Raw genomic sequence first — 26,260 nt, 5'->3', positions numbered from 1 at the left:
CAAAGATAAAATAGGATGATGATTCTCCCCACTCCAGGGTCCCATAATCACCTCTTCTGTGGTGAAAGGCAAACAGAAGCCAAGAAGCTGGTGACAGTTTCAAGTCACTATGGCATATGTGGCTAATAGCTTACTAAAGTCATTGCCTAACTATCCATCTTCTGTGTTCAAATACACCCTTATGTGATAAGTCCCTGAGGATCCTAGCTTAGAAGTACTGTAAACTTAGGAATACTATGCAACTAAGAGAATGTCTCATTCATAGGCTTCAAAAAAGATTAGGACTGGACAGGACCTCCAAGATCATCCATAATTCCCTCATTTGATGGAGGAAAAAAAGTGATTTGCTAAGGAGCTATTGCATTTGCTGTATTAAAGCAGACCATTTGATATATGTTTAATTACTTCCTTATATCATTCATTTCCTCCTTTAACTCTTAGAATACAAAGCTTTTTGTAGGAAAGTAAAGAATAAGAAACATTCCTTTAATTATTTATAATAGTGATAATTAATAATATATTATTATAACAACTAGAATTAACATTGAGCTTCAATGTTTAAAAACTGTTTTATATAGCTCACTTTTAAATCAGCCTCAGAGCTACCCTATCAGGAAAATTCTACAAATATGATTATCCTCATTTTATAGATTCATAGATCCTCATCTTATAGATGAGAAAACTGAGAGGCTTATCTGAAGCCCAAACTAGAAAGCATCAAAAGCTGGATCTAACTTGAGATCTTGTTTCTTAATTCAGTGTTTTAAAACCACTTTTCCACAGAAGTTTTTTCATACTAATAAGATAATAGAATTTTAGAGCTGGACAAGACTTTAGTAGTCCTCAATTTTACTTTTTAAATATATTTTTGAGGGTAGTGAGTTCCAGAGAAATTATTTGACTTTCCCTTTAAGGGACATAGATACAGTAAGCAAAGTCCACCTTAGAATATAGATCTTCTGATTAATTCAGTGTTCTTTCCACTACATCACTGATGTCTTCAACTAAGGAACTTACCATGCTATGTTGTATGTATAAACTAATATTGTTAAAAGAAATATGCTTGCAAATGGACAAAATAGATACATTATATTCGATAGCTTTGAGATTCTGTGATTGTAGGTATAGGAGAAATACACTGGTGTAAAAAAAAAAAAAAAAAGGACTAAATAAATAGATTTGTCCAAAAAAGGAGAATTTATTGATGGAAACTGTTAGATATGTGGAGTAAAAAGTCCATTGTAAAAGATAATTACATGTTCTTACCAACATGAAGGCCTGATTGACTGTAATAGGTATAGAGGAGTGATCATGGTGTCCTGAGAATCACAGGTGTTTCTAAATATATGCCTAATTATTGTCCTATTTCAAAATTTGCTTTTTCATCTTCTACAAGATTTGTACAGAACATTGGTGTTCTTTGGGGTTGTTATAGTAACTGGGTTATGCTCTTTTCTGTTTATTACCCAACTACATAAGTTCTTTGGGCCCTGCCTGGGCCTTTGCTTCCCCTTTTAACTTTGTAAAAGTAGCCAGAAAATCCTAAAATCCTAATTGTGCCATTTACCCCCTATATGGCCTGAGTGAGTCACCTCCTTTCTCTGGGCCAATTACTCACCTATAAAATAAAAAGCTAGTCAAAAGGATAGTTGGGGTCCTTTCTGGCTTAAAGTCAATGATCTCCTAGGTTACTATGGGTCTGTCCAACATAGAACTTCTATGTTCATGCTTGATCCAAAGATCTGGGAGACAACATGAAACACAGGAAAGAGCACCAACTTTCAATGTCAGAAGAGTTCAGATCCCATTTATGATCCTTATTACATATATGATCTTGGAAAAATCACTTCTTTTCCTCTTGCCTTTGTTTCCTTGCATATAAATTAGGGGGGTAGACCAGATGGCTTCAAAGTTCCCTCCAGCTCTAGATCTAGAGATACTTGGATTTCTAAAACTAAAGTAAAGGAAAGAATTCATATCATCCTCATGCATATAATTAATATCAATTAAGAAATGTCTTTGTTTCAGACAATAAAACAAACTGACTCCATAACTTATCTAGGGAATAAAAGGTTGAATTAAATTTTTAAAATGGAAGGAGGGAAGAAATGCTTAGATGAGCAGCATTTACACACATTTTTCTTATTCAAAGGTGCTAATAAGAAAAGAAATGTACGATTTTTCTGATTCAATCTAGCCCCATTCAATAAGCATTTATTTAGCACTCACTATATTTAAGGTATTGTGCTTAGCTCTAAGTATAATAAGACAAAATGAAACAAAAGTTCCTGCTGTCAAGGAAGGGACCTTCTACTAATCATCCATGGTGTTGTTTAGTCATTTCAGTTGTGTCCAACTCTTTCTTAGAGACCGTTTTTGGTATTTGCTTGAAAAAGATACTGGAGTGTATTATTATTTCCTTCTCCAGCTCATTTACAGGTTAAAAAAAAACTGAGGCAAAGAGGGTTAAGTGGCTTTCTCAGAGTCACACAACTAGTGAGGGTGTGAGACCAGATTTGAAATCAGGAAGATGGATCTTTCTTACTTCAGGCCTGACACTCTATCCACTGTACCCCCTAGCTGCCTCATAAGTTGGCAATAACTTTTTTTCTAGCAATTAAGAAAAAAAGCTATATCTAAATTATGAACTGGCGTGCCAGGAAACTCAGAACAAGGCAATATTTTTACTCTTTCCTATTTAATTCTCTAGTCTGTCCATAATAATTGTTTCATAGCTTCTCTTAATTTCTCAAATCATCTAGATATACTCCTCAGACACTTACAGGTTCTTACTTGGTACTTTATTTTTTTAAATTGAGGCTCACTTTTTTCCTCCTGCTAATCTGACTTTGTGTCCTCCTATCATTTCTAGCCATTCCCTCTTTTAGTATGATCTTCTTTGAAGTGATCTTCTTACAATCAGTCCAAATATACCCTTGGTGATATCCCCTCTTGTCTTCTCCACAAAATTGTTTCAACTATTATTCTGTTCTCTCTCTTTCTTTCTACTTGTTCCATCCTTGCTTCCCATAAGCATGCTCAAGTTTCTCCATCCTCCAAGACGTCTGACAACAGTATCTCCATTCATAACTTTTCTCCCTTTCTCAAACTCCTTGAAAAGATCACTTAAGGTCATCAATGTTCCCACTTACTCCTTTCAATCTTTTAACTTTCTGCAACTGTCACCCAATCATTTAATTGAAATTAATCTTTCCAAAGTTACAAAATTCTCCTTACCACTGATTGGAATGGCCTCTGTTCTAGTCTGATTCTCCTTGACTTTACTGCTGCATTTGATCCAGTTAACTCTTCCAGGATACTTCTCTAAAATTTTAGATCAGTACTCTGACCTGATTTCCCTCCTACATATCAAATTATTCCTCTGATGATTCATTATCCATGTTGTATCCACTAGTTGGGTGTATATTCCAAAGAACTGTCCTGACCCTCTTCTCTTTTCTCTCCATTCCTTCTTTCTTAGCAACCTCATCAGCTCTCATAGATTCAATTATTATCACAATATACGGATGACTCCCAAATAAATAGATATAATATAAACATATTATATTATGTATTTTATTATATGTAAATATATTTTGGTTATTTATACATTTTATGTGTATGTATTATATATGAATAATATTTTATATATCATCTGTATTATGATATTTCACTCTATCCACTGTGCCTCTACTGGTGTGTGTGTGTGTGTGTGTGTGTGTGTGTGTGTGTGTGTGTGTGTGTGTGTGTGTGTGTCTAGTCTCTCTGCAGATTTTTAGTCCCTTACCACCAACTGCATACTGGACATTTCAAACTGTATTTCCTAGATGTATCACAAATATAATAAGTTCAAAATAGAATTCATTCCCCCCCAAAATGTATCCATCTTTCAAACTTTACTCCATTATTCCAATTACCCAGAATCATAATCTTGTATCAGTCTATCTTCTCAACCTTCCTCACCCCACATAGCCAACCAGCTATTAAATCTTGTTATTTCTGTCTCTACAGCATCTTCTCTTCCTCTTCACTTGCATAGCCACCACCCTACTTTAGCCTCTCCTTACCTTTGACCTCACAACTATAATAGCCTCCTATTTGTTCTTCTAGCCACATAGATGCCAGCAATATCCTACAATTCAGGTCTGATCATATTGATTCCCACCCCACCCTCAATGAATTTCAGTGGCTCCCTCTTGGCTAAGGATCAATTAAAGTTCTTTACAATTTGGCCTCTTCCAGCTTTTCCAGTATTTTATGCTTTACTCCCTTCCTCTCACTCTGTATACTAATCCCTTGCACATCTCATAAAGACTCTAACATCTCTATACTTTTGCACTATTTCCCATTCTGAGACCTTCACTACCTGTACGATACTAGACAAGTCATTTAATCCTGTTTGCTTTAGTTTCCTCAACTGTAAAAAGAACTAAAGAAGAAAATGGCAAATCACTCCAATAATTTTGTTATTTCTCCTTCCCTTCCTCTTCTTGGAACTCCTCATGTCCTTCACTCTCAATTTTAACACCACCTTCTTCAAAAGATCTCACTCCAGGAGCCAAGATGGCGGAGAAGAAACACATGACTCTGTGAACGTCCTCACTCCCTCACAACCAATTAGATAAATTAAGTCTCAAAATAAGCCCAGGACTGATAGATACCACAAGGACTGGAAGCACGACTTACCAGCTGAAGAGAATCTGGAGTTTCAACAGAAAAGGTCAGTCCCCAGGGGAGGAAGAAGAGAGGCCAGCACAGACGGCTGGGTGCTAGCATACTCTGCCCATCGCGCTGGGAAGGGCTCTGGGATCGGAGAGGCCACTGAGATAAAGGAATCTGGCACAGGCTGTTGGCTCTTCTCTGCTGGTTGTTTGGCAGTTCAGAGGAGAGAGCCAAAGTGCTTTAAAAACTCAGATTGGATTTTCCCCGGATCCTGGAGGTGACTCAGCAGATCTCGGCACCAGGGGGTGTGGCCTCAGCTACCACCTGAGAATAGTTAAGTGATTGACAAGTGGGTGGATACGGCCCAAGGCAACACACACTGCCTAGTTTAGCTGGAGGGAGTGGAACTCAGCTCCAGGAAGTCCCAGAGAAGCGGAACCTTTGAACTAGGGACCGCGGTTTCTGGCAGACACTTCCAGTTTGAGCACAGGGGCTTTTCACGTCACCTGCTGCAGACATCCACGCCCCACCTGGACACATAGGCTGGGCTTTGTGCTGTCTTTACTGTTCAGCGCCCTCAGGCACAGCAGTGCTAATCACCTCTGAGGCACTTCCAGGGAGGGGGTGGGGAACTCTCTCCCAGAGCTCTATCTTAGCTCAGGTGCAGGAGCCGCTGCATCCATCCGGTCTGGGAGGAAGCTGGTAAAGAAGTAAATAAATAATTTCCTACCCCAGGGACAGACCCCAAAAGATTTTTTAAATATGAGCAAAAAAGCCAGAAAAACTATAGATTCCTTCTACACAGAGAAAGAGCGGGTATCCAACCCCGAGGAAGTTAACAGCAGAGAGACAGCAGATAACAACCTAAAGGGGAACGATTCCTGCCCCCCATCACATAACTCTCTCCTAGAAGAAACTCTTTAAAAATTAAGGGAGTTTGAAGAAAAATGGGGAAAGGAAAGGGAAGCTATGATAGAGAATAACAACGTCCTGAAATTGGAGTTGGAAAAAATAAAGAATTCACAGGAGATGCAGGGAAACAAAATTTATGAATTAGAAAAGGTTAAAAAAACACAGGAAAGTAGGATTTCTGAATTGGAAAAGATAAAAAAGTCTCAAGAAAATAGAATTTCTGAATTGGAAAAAGAAAATAATTCTCAAAAAAAAAATTAGGGAAATGGAAAAAAATTCAATAGAGCAAAATAATTCATTTAAAAACGAAATTGGGCATTTACAAAAAGAACTAAAAACTGTGAAAGAAGAAAATAACTCCTTAAAAGTCAGGATGGAACAAATAGAAATGAATGATTCACAGAGAACCCAAGAATCAGTCAAACAAAACAAAAAAAAAAATGAGAAGCTGGAGAACAACGTCAAATACTTACTGGGAAAATCTATAGACCTGGAAAATAGATCTAGGAGAGATAATCTGCGGATTATTGGACTTCCAGAAAACTATGACCAAAAAAAGAGCCTAGATTCTATTTTACAGGAAATTATCAAAGAGAACTGTCCAGAGATAATAGAAACAGAAGGGAAAGTAGATGTGGAAAGAATTCATCGAACTCCTTCTGAAATAGACCCTAAAAAAAGAACACCACGGAATATAGTGGCTAAGCTGCAGAATTACCACACAAAGGAGAAAATCCTGCAAGCAGCTAGAAAAAAACAATTTAAATACCAAGGTGTCACAATAAGGGTCACCCAAGATCTGGCTGCCTCCACATTAAAAGATAGAAGGGCCTGGAACCTGATATTCCGTAAGGCAAAAGATCAAGGACTGCAACCAAGAATGAACTACCCAGCTAAGTTTAGCATCTTTTTCCATGGAAGAAGATGGTCATTCAATGAAACAGAGGAATTCTATATGTTTCTAAGAAAAAGATCTCACTCCAGTATCTTTGCCACTCCTTTCTCTCCTTCTTTTCTTGGAATATTCTTCAGTACTCAGTTCAAGCACCACCTTCTTCATGAAATCAAAAGATCCTGGTCCTTGCAATTGCTAGGATGTTTTCCCCAAATACCTTGTACTTATTTGGCACATCCATCCATCTATCTATCTATCTATCTATCTATCTATCTATCTATCTAATGAATGTTTAAGTTGTTTGCATCATGGAATGTATGCTCCTTGAGAACAGAGATCACTTCAATGTTACCTATGCATTATCAATACTAAGCAATGTGCCTGGCACAGAGTACCAAATTATTAATTGATTTTTATTACGATGACATTATTAAAAATAATTGATGGCAAATAAAAAAACTAATTCAGTGGATAGCACAATTCAAAGTATCATAAAACCATACTCCTAAATCAATGAATTTCACAGAACTGTCCTGTGGCATAACATAAGGAAAATGGAAGTTATTTTAGATTATTTCCATGTTCACAAAGCATGAAGAGAAGAGAGGAAAAGAAATGACTTGATGAAATTGCAATATTGTGATGATTCAGGTGGGGAAAGAAGCAGGGAGAAACAAATTCTCCAGATCATTGCTAGCTCTCTCTCTACTTCAACTTGATGAGACTATGAAACCCTTCCTGCTTTCAGTCTTGTATGTCCTGGGAATGCTGTATTAGGACAGTCACATAAGTTTCACTTCAAATCAGTCTTAAGGTTTATAAAGGCAATATATCTTATTGTTCACTGGACTCCTTTCTCAGTTCTCACAGACTTCCTTGTTATAATACCATTGTGTCAACAAGAGCAAAGAGCATCTTATAGCCCTCCAGGAAACAATGTCCCCTGCAGTTTATCTTATTGGCAGGTATGAAGCTATGGTTTTTAAAATGGATCCTGCCCCTCTGAATTATTAAAACTAGGTATCTGCACAGCCTGAATTCACCAGTAATGACCACTGCCCACTCCATGTATGACTGCAGAAACACAGGCTTCAACTAATCCAAAATTCTTTAACAATAAAATTATTTTAAGTCTTATTTATTTTAGAGGATAGTTAAAGGAAGATAGGCTGGCAATTTTTTTTCATTGCCTAGCATTTTGCTTCATGTTTCATTGCCCACCTTCACCACCACCCTTTCCCTTTAAAACTAACAAGCCCTTCACAAAAAGTATTGTGAGTCTAGGCTAAGAAGCAATATGGCCTAGAGCACTTATGTCAAGCTGAAACAGAAGGACCATTAACCCATATGTAAAGATCTCCAAGAACCATATATCAACTTAGAAAACCACATCTATTATATTTTTTATTTTGTTACATATTTCCCAGTTACATTTTAATCTGTTTCTGGTAGAATGTTTGATAGAGGATAGAGATCTAGGAAGACTTACTGACTCCTACTGTAAACACTTGCAATCTATATGACCTTAGACAAATAGTTTAATTTCTCTGAGCCTGTTTCCTCATTTGTGAAATAGGAATAATAATGTTCTTACCTCACAGGTCCCCACTCCAGTATCTTTGCCACTCCTTTCTCTCCTCCTTTTCTTGGAATATCCTTCAGTACTCAGTTCAAGTACCACCTTCTTCATGAAGGTGAGGATCAAATGGAATGATGTATAAAGTGTTTGGTAAACTTTAAAGTGTTATAATTATTTTATAATAATACATAATAACACATTACCTTAAATTCATATGGCATAGTATGGGGAAAAAGAACACTTTTATTACTGTTGCTTTATTTCTATATCATTATCATCTGAATGGACAACATGGTAGAGTGCTGAACCTAAAGTCAAGAAGACTCATTTCCCTGATTTCAAATCTGCCCTTAGACACTTACTGGATTTATGATACTAGGCAAATCACTTAGCCTACTTTGCCTCAGTTTCCTCATCTGTAAAAATAAGCTGAGAAGAAAATGGTAAACCATTCCAGTTTCTCTGCCAAGAAAATACCAAATGGGGTTATGAAAATTTGAATACAACTAAAATAACTGAACAAGAACAAAAATCATCTATGTGAATTTTTACAGTTCCTGTAAAATCCTGGGTGCAATCAGCCAGGAAATATTTATTGACTCTCTACTGTTAACCACCAATTTCAGGGATATGGAAGAGATATGTCATAGTCCTTAACACTGAAGAGCTAATAGTCTTTTGGGGAATCATGATAGACAGTTCTTTCAATAATAATATTTATTATTATTACAATTATAGAATGTTAGCACTGGAAAGAACTTCATCTATGTTATCTCCTTCATTTTACAGTTGAGGAATCTTGAGGCCAGAAAGGGAGGAAATTTGTCCATAATAACATAATAAGTAAAAGACTCTAGATTCAAACCCAATTCCTTCTTTAGTGCAGTATTTTTTCTAGTATACCATGCCTCATTTTAAAATGCCTGCTATGTGCCAAATACTGGGGATACCAAAAAAAGGGCAAAACAGAGTCCTGAATCCCAAGAAACTTACAGGGGTATTAGAGCAGGAAACCTGCAAACAACTATACACAAACTGAAATATAGAGGATAAACTAGAAATAATCAATAAAGGGAAGGCATTAGAATTCAGCATTAGAATAGAATGGAAAGTCTTTTTGTAGAAGAAGAGATGTTAGCTGGACGTGAAAGAAGCCAGAGAATCCAGAAAGTAGAAATGAGGAGGGAGAACATCCAAGGTATAATGTCAATGAAAAGACCCAGAGTTACCAGGTTAGAGGGCCTTTTTTTGAGAAACAGCAAGGAAGCCAATGTCATTGGCTCAGAGAGTACATAGAAGGATGGATAAAATGTAAAAAGATTGTGGAGGTGGGGTTGTTGTTATTGAATCATTTCAGTCATGTCCAACTCTTTGTGACCCCCATTTCCTATTCCAGTTTATTTTACCAATGAGGAAACTAAGGCAAACAAGGAAGTGACTTGCCTGGAATCATACAGATGTTAAGTGTCTAAGGCCAGTTTTGAACTGAGGAAGATGAATTTTCCTGGTTCCGGGTCTGGCATTTTAATCCCTTTTCTACTTAGCTGACCTTTGAGAAATGGGACAGTTTATGAAGGGCTTTGATTACCAAACAAATGATTTTATATTTGATCCTGAAGGTAACTGGGATTTTTTTTTTTTTTAAGGAGGAGGCTGACATTATGAGATCTGTGCTTTACTATGATTACTTTGGCAGCTGAGTGGAGGATACGAAATACAATTTGCCATCACTTAACTCCTAAGTTCTTATTGATCAAAACTTCAATAACTGCAAGATCTACAAATTAAAGTGGGGGTAGTGATGGTAACTTTTGTTAATGGAGAAAAAAAGGAACAGCTAGATGGTACAGAGGACAGAACACCAGCCCTAAAGTCAGGAACACCGGAGTTCAAATTCAACCTCAGACACAACATTTGTTAGCTGTGTGACCCTAAGCAAGTCACTTAATCCCAACTGCTTTACCCCCCCCCCAAAAAAAAGAAAGAAAAGAAAAAATGTAATGGAGAGAAAATGTTTAAAGACTATAAAAGAAAAAAAAAACTTATTTTTACCTACAAAAATAATTTCCATTTGTAAATATAGCAATGGAAGGAATGTTGTATAATAGGATGCCTGACACTGAAGAATCAGTAAATTCTGTCTTTTCTATAAAGAATTTTAAAAGAATAACAGAAATTAAGGCAATCATATATTTAAGACACAATACTTCAGTACTATAAGGATCCATTATAAGTGATAGAATATTAGAGATGGAAGGCATCTTGGAACATAAAGTATCTGACTTTATTCAGTCATTGGATCTTCATGAATCCATGTGGGCAAAGATACTAAAATAGTTGGTCATTTCCTTCTCGTTTTTACAGATGAGGAAACTGAGGCAAATAGGATTAAATAATTTACCCAGGGTCACACAGCTAGTAAGTGTCTGAGGGCAGATTTGAACTCAGGAATATGAGTTTTTCTCTACTCCAGATCTGGTGCTCTTTGCACAATGGCGCTACTTAGAGGCCCCAGAATGGCTCTCAGAACACAGAATGTCAGGACTCAAAGAATCCTTAGGAAATAAACAATCTGAGCTGGAAGAAATCTTGAAGGTCAGGTAATCCTAACCCTTCTCTTTTTCCCCATTTTATAGAGGGGGAAATTAAAACACAGAAAAAAGAAGAAAGGGCCAAAGATCACACAACTAGCCAGGCAGAGAGCTGAAAGTGGAATCCAGGTCTTCTGCCTCTTCAACCAGCCTGCTTTTTTCATGCATCCTGGTATCCTTAGTCTTCTATGAAATCTGTTATGTAATTCAAAAGGAAAAAAAAAAAAAGCAGGATGATAAATAACACATTGACTATAGAAACCAATCAGAAGAAAGGAAACATATTTGAAGATTATTTCAAGAACTTATGAAATTTATAAATGGTAAAGGCCACAAACAAAAGATCCAAACCTATGAGGAAAGATAGATATCTTGTTGGTGCCTTCTGATTAATAAGTAGAAAGTAATCTAGTTACCATAGCAACATAAAGAAACACAAAGGAAAACATCACTTCTTTAAGAAAATATTCTTGGTGATGAATGGATAGAGACATTCAAAATATTAAAAAACATAAAACTGGAGGATCTGCTTTTTTTTGGAGCAAATATTCATTTGGAGGTTAATCACAGAGAATGCCTTTTAGATTTTTCAGATAACAGGACTTGTTTACACAAGCTTGAACGAAACTAGCAATTTGGGCAAAAGTAATGACCAACGAATGCATCTGTTTGGGAATAAATTTTGTTTTCAGCAGTCGTGTTTCTGTTTAGGCAGCAAGGGAGATAAACGCAGGTTGTGTTTTGTTTCTTTTCCCCAATGATATACTTTAGTTAAAGACTTTCCTAGGATGCTGAGACTGCGAAATGTATCTAGTCAGGGTCAGGAAATGAAAGGTTGTATTTTTTTTTTTCTTTTGTCTGAAAGGAATGCGTGTATGTGTGAGTATGTGTGGATAGATAGAAAGAAAGAAAGAAAGAAAGAAAGAAAGAAAGAAAGAAAGAAAGAAAGAAAGAAAGAAAGAAAGAAAGAAAGAAAGAAAGAAAGAAAGAAAGAAAGAAAGAAAGAAAGAAAGAAAGAAAGAAAGAAAGAAAGAAAGAAAGAAAGAAAGAAAGAAAGAAAGAAAGACAAAAAAGTAGACAGGCAGGTAGATAGACAGACAGACAGACAGACAAAACAAAAACAAAAAAATAGGTAGGTAGATAGACAGATAGTTGGACAGATAGAGAGATAGATGGTTAGATGTATGGATGGATAGATGAGCAGATGGATAGATAGCTTGATAGCTCAAAAGATAGCTAAGTAGGTGGATAGAAGAGATGGATAGATAGCTTTTTTTTATTAATAGATACTGTATGTATCCATTCAAATATTTATAATTTTTCATGATAGAGGTAGTATTGCATAGTTGATTGAGAACTGGTCTTGGAGCTAGGAAAATTTGAATTAGTGTCTTCTCTGACATGCACTTGCCATGTGACTAAACAAGTCACTTAATCTCTCAGTGCTCCAGATCGAAAGTATGAAACACAAAGCTATTGGGCCCCATGGCAGCCAGCAATACTCAGCGGGCAGACCTAACCAGATTAAAATATAATTTGGAAGTATTTAATAAAATAAAAATACAACAGAACATAGATAATATTAACCTGTGGTTTTCTAAGTTAATATATGACCTTCAGAGATCATTGATCTAAATCAGGAGCCCATTTCTATGTGAGTAGAATACCACTGCTCTAAGCAGCTCTCAAAGACTCTAAATTAAAAATAAGGAGCCAACCTGCATTAGTAGACGGAGTTTCTTCATTTGGATGTTGCCCCTACCAATGAAATCCTAAGTCTGGGTTCTATCCCTCTATACATAGACCATCTGACCATCTGACCATCTCAAATGCTCAATCTTTTCTGATTCTTTCCCTTAAATCCAATCTGAAACCTATATGTTATGCAAAAAGTTATGCAAAACAGTTATTCAGTTTTGCTTTAGGCAACTCTCCTTTGGCAGCACTTTCAGATTACAGCAGAGATGATAACAAAAATAATGACATTTACATAGCCCTTTCAAGTTTGCAAATGTTCTTTACATACATCATATCATTTGAACCTCACAAAAACTGTGGCAGTGTTATCTTTATTTAGAATATAAAAGGTGGTGCAGTGGGTGATATGTTAGGCTTGGAGTCAGGAAGATCCGAGTTCAAACCTGGCCTCAGACACTTACTATGTGATCCTAGACAAATCATTTAACTCTGTTTGCCTCAGTTTCCTCATTTGTAAAATGAGCTGAAGAAGGAAATGGCATTTTTGACAAGAAAACTCAAATGGAGCCACAAAGATTTGAACGTGACTGAAATGATTGAACAACAACAAAACAGGATAAAAGGAGTTAAGTGCTCATGGTCATACAACTAGTGAGTGCTAGAGGGAGGATTTGGACCTAGGTCTTCCTTACTGTAATCTATCTACCATCTCAAAATCAATCAATAAAACTTATCATGATTGTTTACCTTCAAGATATTGTGCAATGGGTGTGGGGGGACTGGTAAAAGGAAGGAGAGTGTTTTGAGAAAATCACTGAGCATGGACCCAAGTGAACTTGTATCCTGAATGTCAGACACAGCCTCTTTTTGTTCTTTGGAAGATCTGATTATTTGAGCTTTTGCATAAATGGTAATGTATGAGCATTAATCAATTTGAATAGATAGTGTGTTATGGAAGTCAAAAAGTCTTATGTAATCTTGGGATGAGAAGAGAGTTGTAATGTACAAAGCTAGAGAGTCCTGTTGTACTCTTATCAAAACATACCTGGAGCTTTGTGTTTAGATATGTATATCACAATTTTGGAAAGACAATGAATAAAGATTATTTATAAGAAAGCAACCAGGAAGGTGACATATCTTGAAATAATGTCATGTAAGAATTAATTCAAGCAGCTGGGATGTTCACCCTAGAAAAGAGAAAATCTTGGGAGAGGAGAATCTATGACATCTATGAAATTTTAGAAAATGTTCATATGATAAAGGGATTGTGCTTGTTCTATTTGGTTCTCAAGGGCAGAAATAGGAATAATGACTGAAAGTTGGAAAGCAGCAAATTTAAGATTGATATAAGATAAAATATCCTAGAAATTTGTTATACAAAAGTATTATGGTCTGTCTTAGAAGATAATGAAGTTCCTCACATTGGAAATCTTTATGCAAAAACTAGATGGCTACTTCCTTTATATAGGGGAGATTCTTATTTGGGTGTAAATTAGTCTAAATCCCTTTGAGGTCCTTTCCAGCTGCTTCTAGTGGTTGTGGTCTTTCATTCTGGAAGAGGACCAATGGCATTAGAAAGGTGATGTCTTGACTAGCAAATGAATTAGATTTAAGTGAGACAGGACTGTGTAAAATCATCAGCCTCACTCACTCTTTCCTCCAAAGTCATTAAGACATAGGTCAAGATGACAGGTAATGGCCCCCCTAGAAATGGAATGAGAAAGACTTGAAGCAGGTCAACCAAAAGGTTATGATAATAATTTGGCCTGAAGTGATGAGGACCCAAACCAGTTTTGAGATTGAGTTAGACCTCTTCCTTTTTTAATCTCTATTGTCATTCTCTCATGATCCATTGGTAATAAATATTCAAGGCAATCTAATTCCCCTACCAAACAAAAGTCTACCTTTGCCTCTTCTAGCTATCCATATATTTTCTTCTCTCTCCTACCTTTTGCTGACAAACTTCTTGAAAAAAAAAATTTTATGACCCCTTGTTATAAACCACCATTCCTTTAACCCTTTACTATCCCCTCTACTGAAATGGTTTTTGCAAAGATTATCATTGATCTTCTAATCATTAATTCTGATGGCTCCCCCCCATTTTTCATCTGTCTTGACTTTTTATAGCTTTGAACATTGTTGGCCATTCCTTCTTACTGTCTACTCTATTTTCCTTGGCTTCAGAGACCTCCCACATTCTAGTTTTCCTAACCACTAATTCTGCCTTCTCTGCTGATTCCTTAATGTCTTCTTGATTTATTAGTGTAGATCTTTATAGCAGTCTGTTTTTGGCGCTCTTCTCTTTGTAAACACTCCCTTGGCAATTTCTTTCATTCCACTGCTTTAACTACCACCTCTATTCAGAAGTCCCCCAGATCTTTTCTCAGACAGATACTAACTCCCTATAGGATGATATTATGTCAATATCCTTTTGCCATCTCAAAATCAACATATCTAAAATAAAACTTATCATTCCCACTAAATCTGTTTGCCCTTTTGACAAATTGACTATTTTTGTAACACACTTTTTAATTTTTCTCCTTTTTATAATTTTATTTGTTTTGATTTTTCTCTACTTTCCTACAATTGTTCAACTATTAAATGCTATCAATCTCCTTTCTGTGGCATGACTTATTCCCCTTGCCACCATCCTCATTGCCACCTATTAAGACAGTCTCTAACAAGTCTTCCAGAAACCCACTCTCCCTTTACTCTAGTCTATCATTAATAAAGCTATCAGAGTAAGTTTTTTTCTGCACATGTCTGTTCAAAATATGTTGTCATATGACAAATAAAAATCAAACATATCCCAAGGTACTCCACAATCTGATTCCACTCAACATCTTGATTTTTTTTCTCATTATTTTTTGATGATTAGTTGGTCATTCCCCTCCATCTACTCCATGTTTCAATCAACCTTGACTTTTATGCCCAACCATCCCCTATGCTCTCTTGTATCTGTACCCTTGCTCACACTGTCACCTGCACCTAAAATACCTTCCTTTGTCCTCTTGATTTGTTTATATGTATTCTTTTTTTCCCTGAGACATTTGGGGTTAAGTGACTTGCAGAGAGTCACACAGCTAGGAAGTGTTAAGTTTTTGAGATCACATTTGAACTCAGGCCCTCCTGACTTCAGGGTTGGTGCTCTATCCACTGTGCCACCTAGCTGCCCCAATATGAATCCTTTTTTAAGGTTTGCAAAACACTTTTCATTTAAAGTGTCTCATTTAATCCTCACAACAATCCAGGAAAGCAGGTGGATTAGCATCCACATTTTACAGATGAGGAAACTGATACAGACAAGTTAAGTGACTTGCCCAGCATCACAGTAGTAAATATATGATGCTGAATTTGAACTCAGGTCTTCCTGACTTCTAGTTCAGTGCTGTGTTTGCTCTACCAGAGAGACCCAGAAGCATATCAAAATAGATAAAAATGAACCAAATAAAACTTATTGCCTTAGAATACTAATAACAAATTATATTCATCCTTTAATGTCCAACTCATATATATGGCTTGTAGCCTTCCTTGTTCTCCCTGGTCAGTCAGTATCCTCTACTTTGCATATGATAGTTCAGTTTGTTTTTCAATTCTTAAATAATCCTAGTGGGTAGTCATTGTGTGTTATAGAAATCTGTGTTACTACTAGAATGTAAGTTCTAACCAGGGCAGATATCCAACTTTTTTCAAGCAAAATGTTTCCCCAAACACCTAGTACAATGCTCTACATATAGGAGGCATTCAATAAATGAATTGATATAATGAGTGTTTGAGTCAATGAATGACCACAACCAAGTCATTTTGAGAGTAAGCTCAATCAGGCCATTCTCATAGCAACTCAACTCCCATTAGTCCCTGTAGCAATTTAGCTGACTCTGTACTTTCTACTTATGAGTAAATTAGGTATCATACATAGGACTTAGGGTAGTACAAGGAGAAGAAAATACACAATTTGTCTGTGTTTACATGGCAGAAATTCTATTGTTTGAGTAAGAAAAAAGTCAGGATCAATGGATGTGATCAATACTTAAAGTCCAATGGTGATTTTTGGTAGACTACCAAATTGGATAATTCCAATATATCTTTCTTTAATACATTTTTGACTGACATGGAGACACAGCCTCAAATAACTTTATAAAGTCCTTTCCAGTACATGATTCTACAGGGGATGAGTCCCAGTTGTCAGTTTGCATGCATTGTACTGCCAAACAATTAAAATAATATTTATTCATTGTTCTTGGACATCAGTGAGGACAAGATGAGTGAAAATTGCCAATGACTCCCCCTTACAAACACTGTGCGCATGCACACACACACACACACACACACACACACACACACACACACACTCCTGTCATTCTATCTATGCCACCATTTCACATTTCTCCTTTTCTCTTCTGTTTTCTCTGGCCAAATTACCAAGCTGTTAGTAAGGCAGTTCTATATATGTTTGCTAATTGTTCAAAGGGATTGTAAGTTCAGCGTCTGCTTGAATTATGTGTTTGGGGGGCTATGTAAGTCTTATAATTAGTTACAGCTTTGGGGCTCATAAATCTCTCACCCAGGTCATTATCCTCAGGGTGGGGTGAAAAGTGTCAGTGACTTTCTCTCAAGTCTGGATGGCATTATCTCATAACTAAGTACATATTTACTCAAGGAGAATATGCATCACTGATTTTTTTTCAATTATTTTACAAAAAGAGTTTTAGAAATGATATCTAGTATAGACTTTCCCAGACAAAGAAACTGTATTTTCTTCCTTCCCTCCCTCCTTCCCTCTTTCCTTCTCTCTCTCATTCTGTCTGTCTCTTTCTCCCTCTGTCTTTGTCTCTCTGTGTGTCTCTCTATCTCTGTATGTCTCTCTCTGTTTCTCTGTCTCTCCATTCTTTTTCTATCTATTTCTATCTTTTTGTCTTTGCTTCTGTGTTTCTTTACCTCTTTCTCTCTGTCTGTTTTTCCCTTTTGCACACACATGTGCAGCACACACACATACACACACACACACACACACACACACACACACACACATATATATATATATATATATATATATATATATATATATATATATATATATATATATATATACAAAGAGTGGATATTTTACTGATATTCCATCAAAACTGCAGGAATTTATAAAGAGAACAAGAATCTACTTTAAGAAAAATTAACCCTAAGCAATTTGTTCAGGGTTATTCAAGCAAGGCCGTGGCAGGGCCAAGAATAACTCCATTTCCTAGTCATCTATTTTCCTTAAGGGATCAAATCACCAAAAGCAAGAGCAAATGAATTATTCCAAAAAATTTCTAGAAACATCTGCCACTGTTTCAGCCATATCCCATGGAAAAAAGTAAGATTTTAGTTGGTGACTGGCCTTCCTAAGAAAGAGGATTGGATAAAGGAGGTAGAAAATAAAAACAATCATTCAAAAGTAGGTAAAAAGAAAACAACCAAATTATGTGCTCTCCTCAGTTCAGTATTCTAGGTTCTGAAACATGTTCCCAAATATATAATCTCCGTGATTTCCTACCTGAAATGCCTCCCTCTGCATTATCTTTCCACACCCAGCAAAAACTAGATAAAAAGCTGACTCATTAAAAGCTTTTATCTGGAAATTTCTTCCATAATACAAATATGTAAGCATGGATGGAAATCAAATTTAAAAACTGGATTATCACATTTTGTTCTTAATATTCTCATGTCTTTATATACCAGTTGACTCCCAGACCAAACATTAATTTTTTTCTATTATTTTGGGTAGAACAATTTAATTTCAACCTTATAAATATTTTGAATCACTCAAGAAAGGTTATTTTAATTATAACTTTCATTTATCTAGCACCATAAAATGTATAGAGCTGGGGCAGCTAGGTGGCAGCAATGGATAGAGCACCGGCCTTGAAGTCTGGAGGACCTGAGTTCAAATCTGGTCTCAGACACTTAACACTTCCTAGTTGTGTGACCCTGGGCAAGTCACTTAACCCCAGCCTCAGGGGGGGAAAAAAAAAGTATAAGGGAAAATGTATAGAGCAGTTGCCTTATAATAGCCTATGAAATAGATAGTTCAAATATTAGCCCTATTTTAGAAATGAAGAAATTGTCACTCAGAAGGTGACAATTATATCTAAAGGGTCACATGGCTATTAAATGTTGGAGTCATGATTTAAACCTAGGTCTCATGACCCCAAATAAAATGTTCTTTCCATTGTACAGGCTATACTGAAAAATATTAGTGCAGTTTTAAGCTTAAATAGCTAAAAAGTATACAAAGATTTTGGGGACACCATACATACTATTTTTCAATCCCTATATCTCAGTCTGCAAAATGGGAGGGTCTAATTAAATAACCTCTGAGCTCCATGTTCCAGCTTCAGCTTTATGATCCTGTTGTCTTTGCAAAGCTTTTTTGGCCATGTTGAGATATAATAGTTCATTCCTTTAAATTAAGAGATGGTCCAAGCAAGAGTCCCCAGTTAAAATGAAAATAATTCTTGTAAAAATGGTAGTTTAGTCTGTGGCCACCTTAGTGCATAATAATACTTCAAATTATTGAGGTTTGGGGGCAACTAAGTGGTGCAGTAGATAGAACACCAGCCCTGAAGTCAGGAGGATCTGAGTTCAAATCTGCTCTCAGACACTTAACACTTCCTAGCTGTGTGACCCTGGGCAAGTCACTTAACCCCAGATGCCTCAACAAAAAGAAAAAAAAATGAGTTTTTTTTTTCATCCTTTGTTTTTGAAGAGAACTAATGATATCACAAATGATGTCTTGATTTTTGTGTGAATTGAATTGAAGGGAGGCAAAAGCACAAAGTTATCAGTCACATTCTCTTCCTGAATCATTGAAGTTCAGTAGTAAAACAAAAGGCAAGATTTCTGACAATGGTCCAGGATGCAGTAGATGACCTCAACATCTTTAATGTCTGACCAAGCTCTTAGTGCTCCATAGTATGATTCAGCTGCCATCATGACCCCTGGAACATTGTTCTCTTCTGTCCATCCTATCAGGGAAAGTCTACACATATTTGGAGTAGATTACCACCCAATTCACCAATAGATTTGAAGTCTGTAAATTACTTTCAGTTTGATTTAGCTGGTCTGATGAGATAGTTTGCCATGGCTTTTTGGAACTAAAGGTGAGAATTGGACATCAAAGATGAATGAGAAAACTTTTAAAAGGCTCAGCAAGTCCTCACATCAGAAGACTTAATCCTTCCTGAATATTCCATATACTCCCTTTAGATTACTAGGTGCTGTGTAACTCACCTCACATGGGTTTGAGCAAATGAATTAAAAGAAAGTTTAGTTTTAATGGGTTGAGGTCAGGTGGTTAGGCCTAGAGAATAACTGGAAGATATGAAAGTCCTGGGAGGACTAATGGGGAAAGACCACCAAAGGAAAGTCAAAGGGCTTAAAAGGGGAGCATGGAAGATTGCTAAAGATAAAAATTTTCCAGCACTCCCTATTATGAATTTTTCTATTGTTCTCTGGTTTAAAAAATTCATTTTTATGATGAAAAGGTAATGACATACTGGATAGTATATATCTTTAAGCAATCAATTATTCTAGAAAACTTTAGAGTTCATGAACTCTAGAAAAGAATGATTTCTAAACAAATGAGTACCTTTAAAGGTCATATGTTATCTAGATAATCATTTGTCTGGTATATTGTAATAGCAATTCTATTCATATTTAGATTGGATGGCCACTGTCATCCTTTTTAATTCGGATTCTGTGATTCTGTCTGATCCCTCTATGATTCAAAATGTACTTTTCTGATCCTTTTTTTTTTTTTTAATAAGGAAAAGAGTTTAAGGACTAATTTTGCCATAATCTATATTCAACAGAAATGGTCATTCAAAGAGAAACTAAGCAATACAAAATCTAAGGTTTAATAATCCAGCAACATATAATTATAAACCCTGCATTATGTACAGAGTATTACTCTAAGGTAGAGAGTGGATTTCATAGTTTAAGTAAAATGTGGTACTTATTCATAATCTAGTAGGGAAATAAGATTCAAATAAAGATAATTGCAATACATCTTGCTATATAATAAGTGCATTAGATACATACAAAACAAAGTATTAAGTATTGTCCAAATTAAAGGTCATTACCAACAAGAAGAATCAGAGAGGATTTCAGGGAGCAACAAGTATTGATTTGAGATTTTAAAAATGAAAAGATATTTAGCAAGCAAAAAGTGTGAGGGAGCATATTTCAGGCAAAGAAAATAGCATGAACAAAGACACAGAAATTGGAAATTGAGGCCATGTGTGAAGGACAGTAAATAATACAGTTTGGCTAGAGTGAGCAGTATAGCAATATGGCTTATAATGTTGCCAGAATGTGAAGAGCGCTTTAATGCTAAGCAAAAGATTTTTAAAATTTTACTTGAAAACCAACAGGGAACCACCAAAGATTTTTCAGCACAGACAGGAGCTACAAAACCATAACTATTCATAAGAAAAACTATCTGGTAGTTACATAAAGAACATATTATTGGGGGAAGAGAGCTGATGCAGGAAAAACTATCAGAAAGTTACTATGATAGTCTAGTGAGGTTGTAATGAGGTATTATAGAGGGATAATGGCAGTAGAAATAAATAGGATATGATAGATAAAACAGTGTGGCACAGTAGAGGGAGCTGTGCTTCTGGCATCAAATTAAAAAGGAATAAACATTTATTAAGCAACTACTGCATACCAGATACTGTGCTAAGTTCTTTCAAAGGACCTGGGTTCAATATTATAGACTTCAGACAAATAAGACTTTCCTGTGTCTCATTTTCCTGTAAATTAAAGGTGTTAGTCTCTAAGGTCTCTTCAAACTCTAGCTCTATTGTCTAGTTGGAATAAAGAAAACTTGCTGATTATTTGGACTTTGGAAGCAAGAAATCAAAGAGAAGTCAAAATTTTTGTGATAATATGGAACAAATTTCCATAATTAATGCTCCCAGAGCAGGAAACAGCAGTAATAAAGTGAATAAACAGAGATTATAAAGTGAAATACTGAATTGTTAATAACTCTAAAGACCAACAAATGTTGCAACTCCTACTTGTCCTCTTCTCTAAAAGGACACAGGAGATGTGAGCTTTCTCAAAAAAGAAAGATTCTATTTTCTCTGGACAAAACATCTCACAGATTTTCCTGTAACAGGATGTAAACAGCTAGAAATTAGCAATTGATCTGAATGTTTTTTTCCCAAAAAATGTGTGAGGCTCTGTCTGAATCCTGACATTGTTATTCCACATATGACTCCACTCCCATACCCAAAGTTTTATCAAAATATTCTCTATCCCCTCAATAATTTTGGTCTAGGAATAGGAACCAGACCTGTGATTTCATTAATATAGGGAACTCTTAAATGAAGAAAACTCTATCTACCAATACAGGTTGACAAATTCTTTGTAGAGAAGTTGTCTAAAGAACACCAAAATATTAAATGATTCACCTGGCTTCACACAGCTAATATATGTCAGAGTGGTACAATAATTTAACAATATTTGAAAAATAATCTGCTTTATACGGCAAGCTTTAAAACAGCTAACAATTCTAGTTTGATTAAGCTCTGTGTATGTGTATGTATGTGGTGTGTTTTCATTCTTGCTCTGTATATTGGGAATCGGGAAGCTTCAAGTCACTTTGGGAAATACTATCCTTCATCAACTAAACTCAAACTTATTTTAGAATAAAGTTCAAGTGTTTAAGGTTGGTTTTCCATCTCTGGATCACCTCGAAGGAGCTTCCTTTCTCTGTACAATCTAGCTAACATGCAGCTTATAGGTCTTCTGAGACAGAAGACTTTTTAAAAATAAACTAATTATTCTTTAGAGTAACTAGCAATAATGAGAGATATGAATGTGCATTCATAAGGTGTTATGTGAAACTATTACGGTTCTATGCATTATTCATTATTCATTTATGGAAACTATTGTACCCAGTTCACTAGGCAACTGAGCAGAAAAAATCCCTGAACTCAAAATTATGTTAGTGAATGCATTTTTTTAAAGACATGGTAATATCTAAAGTTTTGTCAGTGTCCTATGTGAAAGAATAAAGAATAAACTCATTTATCTGGAAGGGAGTCATGATTAGTACCTTGGAGAGCAGTATTCTTTTTTTTTTTTTTTTGAGGGGGAGGTAATGTCAAATTAGAGAAATGGTCAGAATTAACCATGGAAGAAGGCAATGTAATTGAATCTCCAATTTATATTGGGATTTAAAGTTTACTAATTCTTTCTTCACAGTAATTCAGTGAGGAGGAAGGGAAGGAGGAAGAGGAAGAAGAGGAGGGTCATGATGTGTTAGTGGTAGTGAGGTGATAATAATATTAATTTATATTCATATAGTTCATCTTTAAACAAATAATCCCTTTTGATCCATAGGAAAAAAACATTTGAGGTAATTGCTATTATTTTTTTTTTGTTTAACATATGAGGTGAGTCTCAGAGAGACTGTGACTTGCCTGAGGTTACATAGCCAAGTTTTGAACCTTCTGTCAGAATTGGAATTTAAACCTAATTCTCTACTGACTCTAAACCTAGTCCTGTCTTCATATATTATTCTTAGGAAATATAAGTTACCTCTATATACAAAAAAAATAAGCTAAATATCTAGGAAAAGAACAGATACAAATCTGGATATCATGCTAGATAAAAAGATGGATCAGTGGAGTAGCACTGTTGTGAAAAAGGCAAGCAAAAAACCAATTTGACTTAGAGAAGGGGCACATAGTTATTCAATTCAAAGTTGATAGAAACCTGATCAGTTGTTGTATTTCATATAGGCAGATTTCTTATTGGTTTAATTCTGATATTGGAGTGAAATGAGAACACTTATAATTCAATCAATAGTTAACAAAAGATGAGTTATTTAGCTATAATGGGAAAAGATATTCAGTAAGAATATACATCAAGGATGTACAAGATTTTTCAACTGAATTAAACTCCCCTCTGTTTGAGTTGTTCATGATCATTTGTCAGCCAGGTATCAGAGAGCACCTAGCCTTCCTCAGGCCTGGTTTATATTTAGGCAACCAGGATTTAATGTCAACAGTTGGGGTGTTTAGTCCCCTGAGCCATTTAAGTCCTAAGGATGGTTTCAATGCCTTCTAAGGAAAAACTAGCCTAACTTGTGTGGGGATAAGGGCCAGGATAATGCTCCCATAGAAGGTATAATGAGAAACTTATTTTTAGAAAGAACCCTGAATTCCTTTCTAAATGTGTGTATAAGCATTTCTCAACTAACATGTCCACAGATGCTTTTAGACCTTAGCAAAATCTGAATTTATGAATAGTATTAAACTCACCTCAATAGTTTGAGTTTGAATCTGTCTTCTCCTGGCAGTTAGTGTCCAATATGTTTTCCAACATTTTTGTGCATTCTCATTTTACGCCTTTTCTAAAAACAAATGGAGCTGATCCAAGGTACAGTTGCTTAGAGGATTTGACACATTCTTGCAATGTGATCCTGGATAAGTCCCTTATCTCTGAGCCTCCCTAGGCAACTCTTATAAAATTTGAGTTACAGATGAGATATAGATCTGTGCTGGTGGAGGGAATATCATACTGGAATTCCTTGAACCAATAACATTACTTTAGACCAAAATTAATAAATTAATAACTGAATGAAGATCAGATGTCAAGGTAATTCTTGTTGATTAGAAAGAGCCATCCTGGAATGACCCATGTGATTTCAAGTTCTGGTACTTTACAAAGTCATTTTGTGAAAAATCTTCCAGGTTTTTCCTTTTAGACAAAGCAATAAAAAATAAAAGAAAAGTCACTTTCTTCCAAATGGTCATTTTTCAAAATGGAAAACTCATTGTACTTTTTTAAATGATTATTTTTATTATTTCAGATGATCCAGGAATCTGCACGTCCTGCGCTACAGGGTATTACTTGTAAGTTCCATCATATGCAAGTGCTGTCACTAACTTTTCTGCAATTTAAGCAATGCTGACCTACTCCCATAGCCAATGATTAAAGCAAATAGGCCTAGCAGCCTGGAGCTACTCTGCACTGTTAGGCTATTAATGAGTGACTTTTTTTTTTTTTTTTTTTTTTTTTTTTTTTGGATTTAGAAATAATAGCCCAGCTGTTTTCTTGACTCAGAAGGAGGCCCTTTCTTTCTTGATTCTGGAAGCCATCCAGCCTGACACTGGTGTCTAGGAATCCTTGTTGTCCATTCCCAAGATTTTGGACCTCCCCTGTTTATGGACATACACTAATATCATGCTAGTCCCCTAAATAAACTTTTCCAGAATGTTTACATGGAGTCCTGCTTCTGGCTTGAATTCAGAATGGTCATTCTGAGGTCAAAAGCTACAGTCCTTTCTTAACTGTCCTCAGGAAATGAGAGACTCTAAAACACACACACACACACACACACACACACACACACACACACGAAGCCAAAATAAAATCCAAAAGCCTTACTTTGATTTCAACCAAAATTTCAACTCTTTCCTAAACATTTTATATGTCACCAGGCTGTCACTCTTTGTCATCACCAGGAAGCAAAGCTAACTTAAATATGACCAATTCTTCTTTTACTAGATCCTTCTCTTTCAGAGATATTTAAATGAGCAAAGAAATTACCAAAAGACAAGTAGCAAAAGGAAGAAGAAAGGGACATAGTGATCTGGGTAATCCATAAGCTGGATAATTCTACTTTGAATAACTGAAAGTTTATGGCAATATGTAATAAAATAGACTGTGACATAACATAATATGATTCATAATGAAAGAGGGTATAGACTAATCTAATCATAAAGACCTGGATCTAGGTTCTGCTTCTGACATTTACTAATCATTTAGTGGATGCATATATTGCTAATGCTCTCAGTGTTCTAGGCAATTCTATAGAGGAAAGGTTGAAAAGAAAGGGCTGACCTGCATTATAGAGATAGTTTCCTTACAGAGCTACTCCCTATATTAATGAAACTACCAGCCCAGTATATCTCCTATATAAGAGATATAATATATTATAATATAACGTGTATGTTTATGCATGCAAAAGCATATAGAAATGTTCATTTGTGATGGTCACTAAGCACCAGAGCTCATGCTGAAAGCTGATGTTTTGGCAAATGTCTACAAGAATTAGGTATTTCTAATGACATTAATGTTTCAACACATCAACACAGAAAAGCAATACACTCCTTGATCATGTTATAAAATGCCTTTTTCTTACTCATCTTCACCATAAATTCTTTTCTCTGGTAAGAATGCAGAAATCAATCTTGGTTTGTGTCCTCTTCATCTTTCCCTACATGCAGCATTTATGATAATGCCTTGTATCTTGTAAATATTCAATAAAGGTTTATTGAATATTCATGATCTCATTTTATCTTCATAAGGACTCTATAGGAAATAGTAAAAGATAGTATTATTCCTACCATGAACAGACAAGAATATTGGTCACAGATAGTTTGCCAATTTCCCAAGATCACAAATGTGGCTAATGATGGAGTCAGGACAGGAAAATAGGTCATCTGGTTTGCAGAAGTTCTTTCTGTCTTTCTTCCTTTCCTCTTTTTCTTTTCTTCCTCCTTTCTTCCTTGCTTTTTTTCCTTTTTAAAGAAGCCTTGATATGAGTTCTCAAGAACATTTTTGAACTTAGTGAACAGCTGTTCTTTGTATCCACTGAGAGCAAAAAAAAAAATAAAATAAAATAAAATAAGATAAACTTAAAAGGGCAGCAGAAGAGTTTTAGGTTAGGCATATACAAGGACTTTGGAATATTATCCAGTCAGATTGTAAAAAAAATTCTTCTCTAAATTTCAGAAAAGGACTAAATGTACTTTAGTTTCTATCTCCCCAGGATTTCCTGTGATGTTTGGGTACACAAAAACAAGGGGTTTTTAAATAGCATCAAGCAAAGGCCCCTTTATAGTTATTTCTTTTTAATAGGCT

At 35.7% G+C, this 26,260-nt stretch overlaps 1 protein-coding gene across 1 annotated transcript in view; it reads left to right on the top strand.

The window, feature by feature from the left end:
- Window positions 1-26,260, top strand: part of PCSK5 (proprotein convertase subtilisin/kexin type 5) — a 626,478-nt gene that overhangs the window by 546,506 nt on the left and 53,712 nt on the right. Inside the window, 1 exon segment of the mRNA XM_074281408.1 lies at window positions 24,204-24,246. Coding sequence (XP_074137509.1) covers window positions 24,204-24,246 — 43 coding nt within the window.

Source organism: Sminthopsis crassicaudata, chromosome 1 (genome assembly GCF_048593235.1).
Source record: "Sminthopsis crassicaudata isolate SCR6 chromosome 1, ASM4859323v1, whole genome shotgun sequence".
Taxonomy (NCBI): domain Eukaryota; kingdom Metazoa; phylum Chordata; class Mammalia; order Dasyuromorphia; family Dasyuridae; genus Sminthopsis; species Sminthopsis crassicaudata.
Note: the sequence above shows the minus strand (reverse complement) of the source record. Positions and strands in the feature narration are given on the sequence as shown.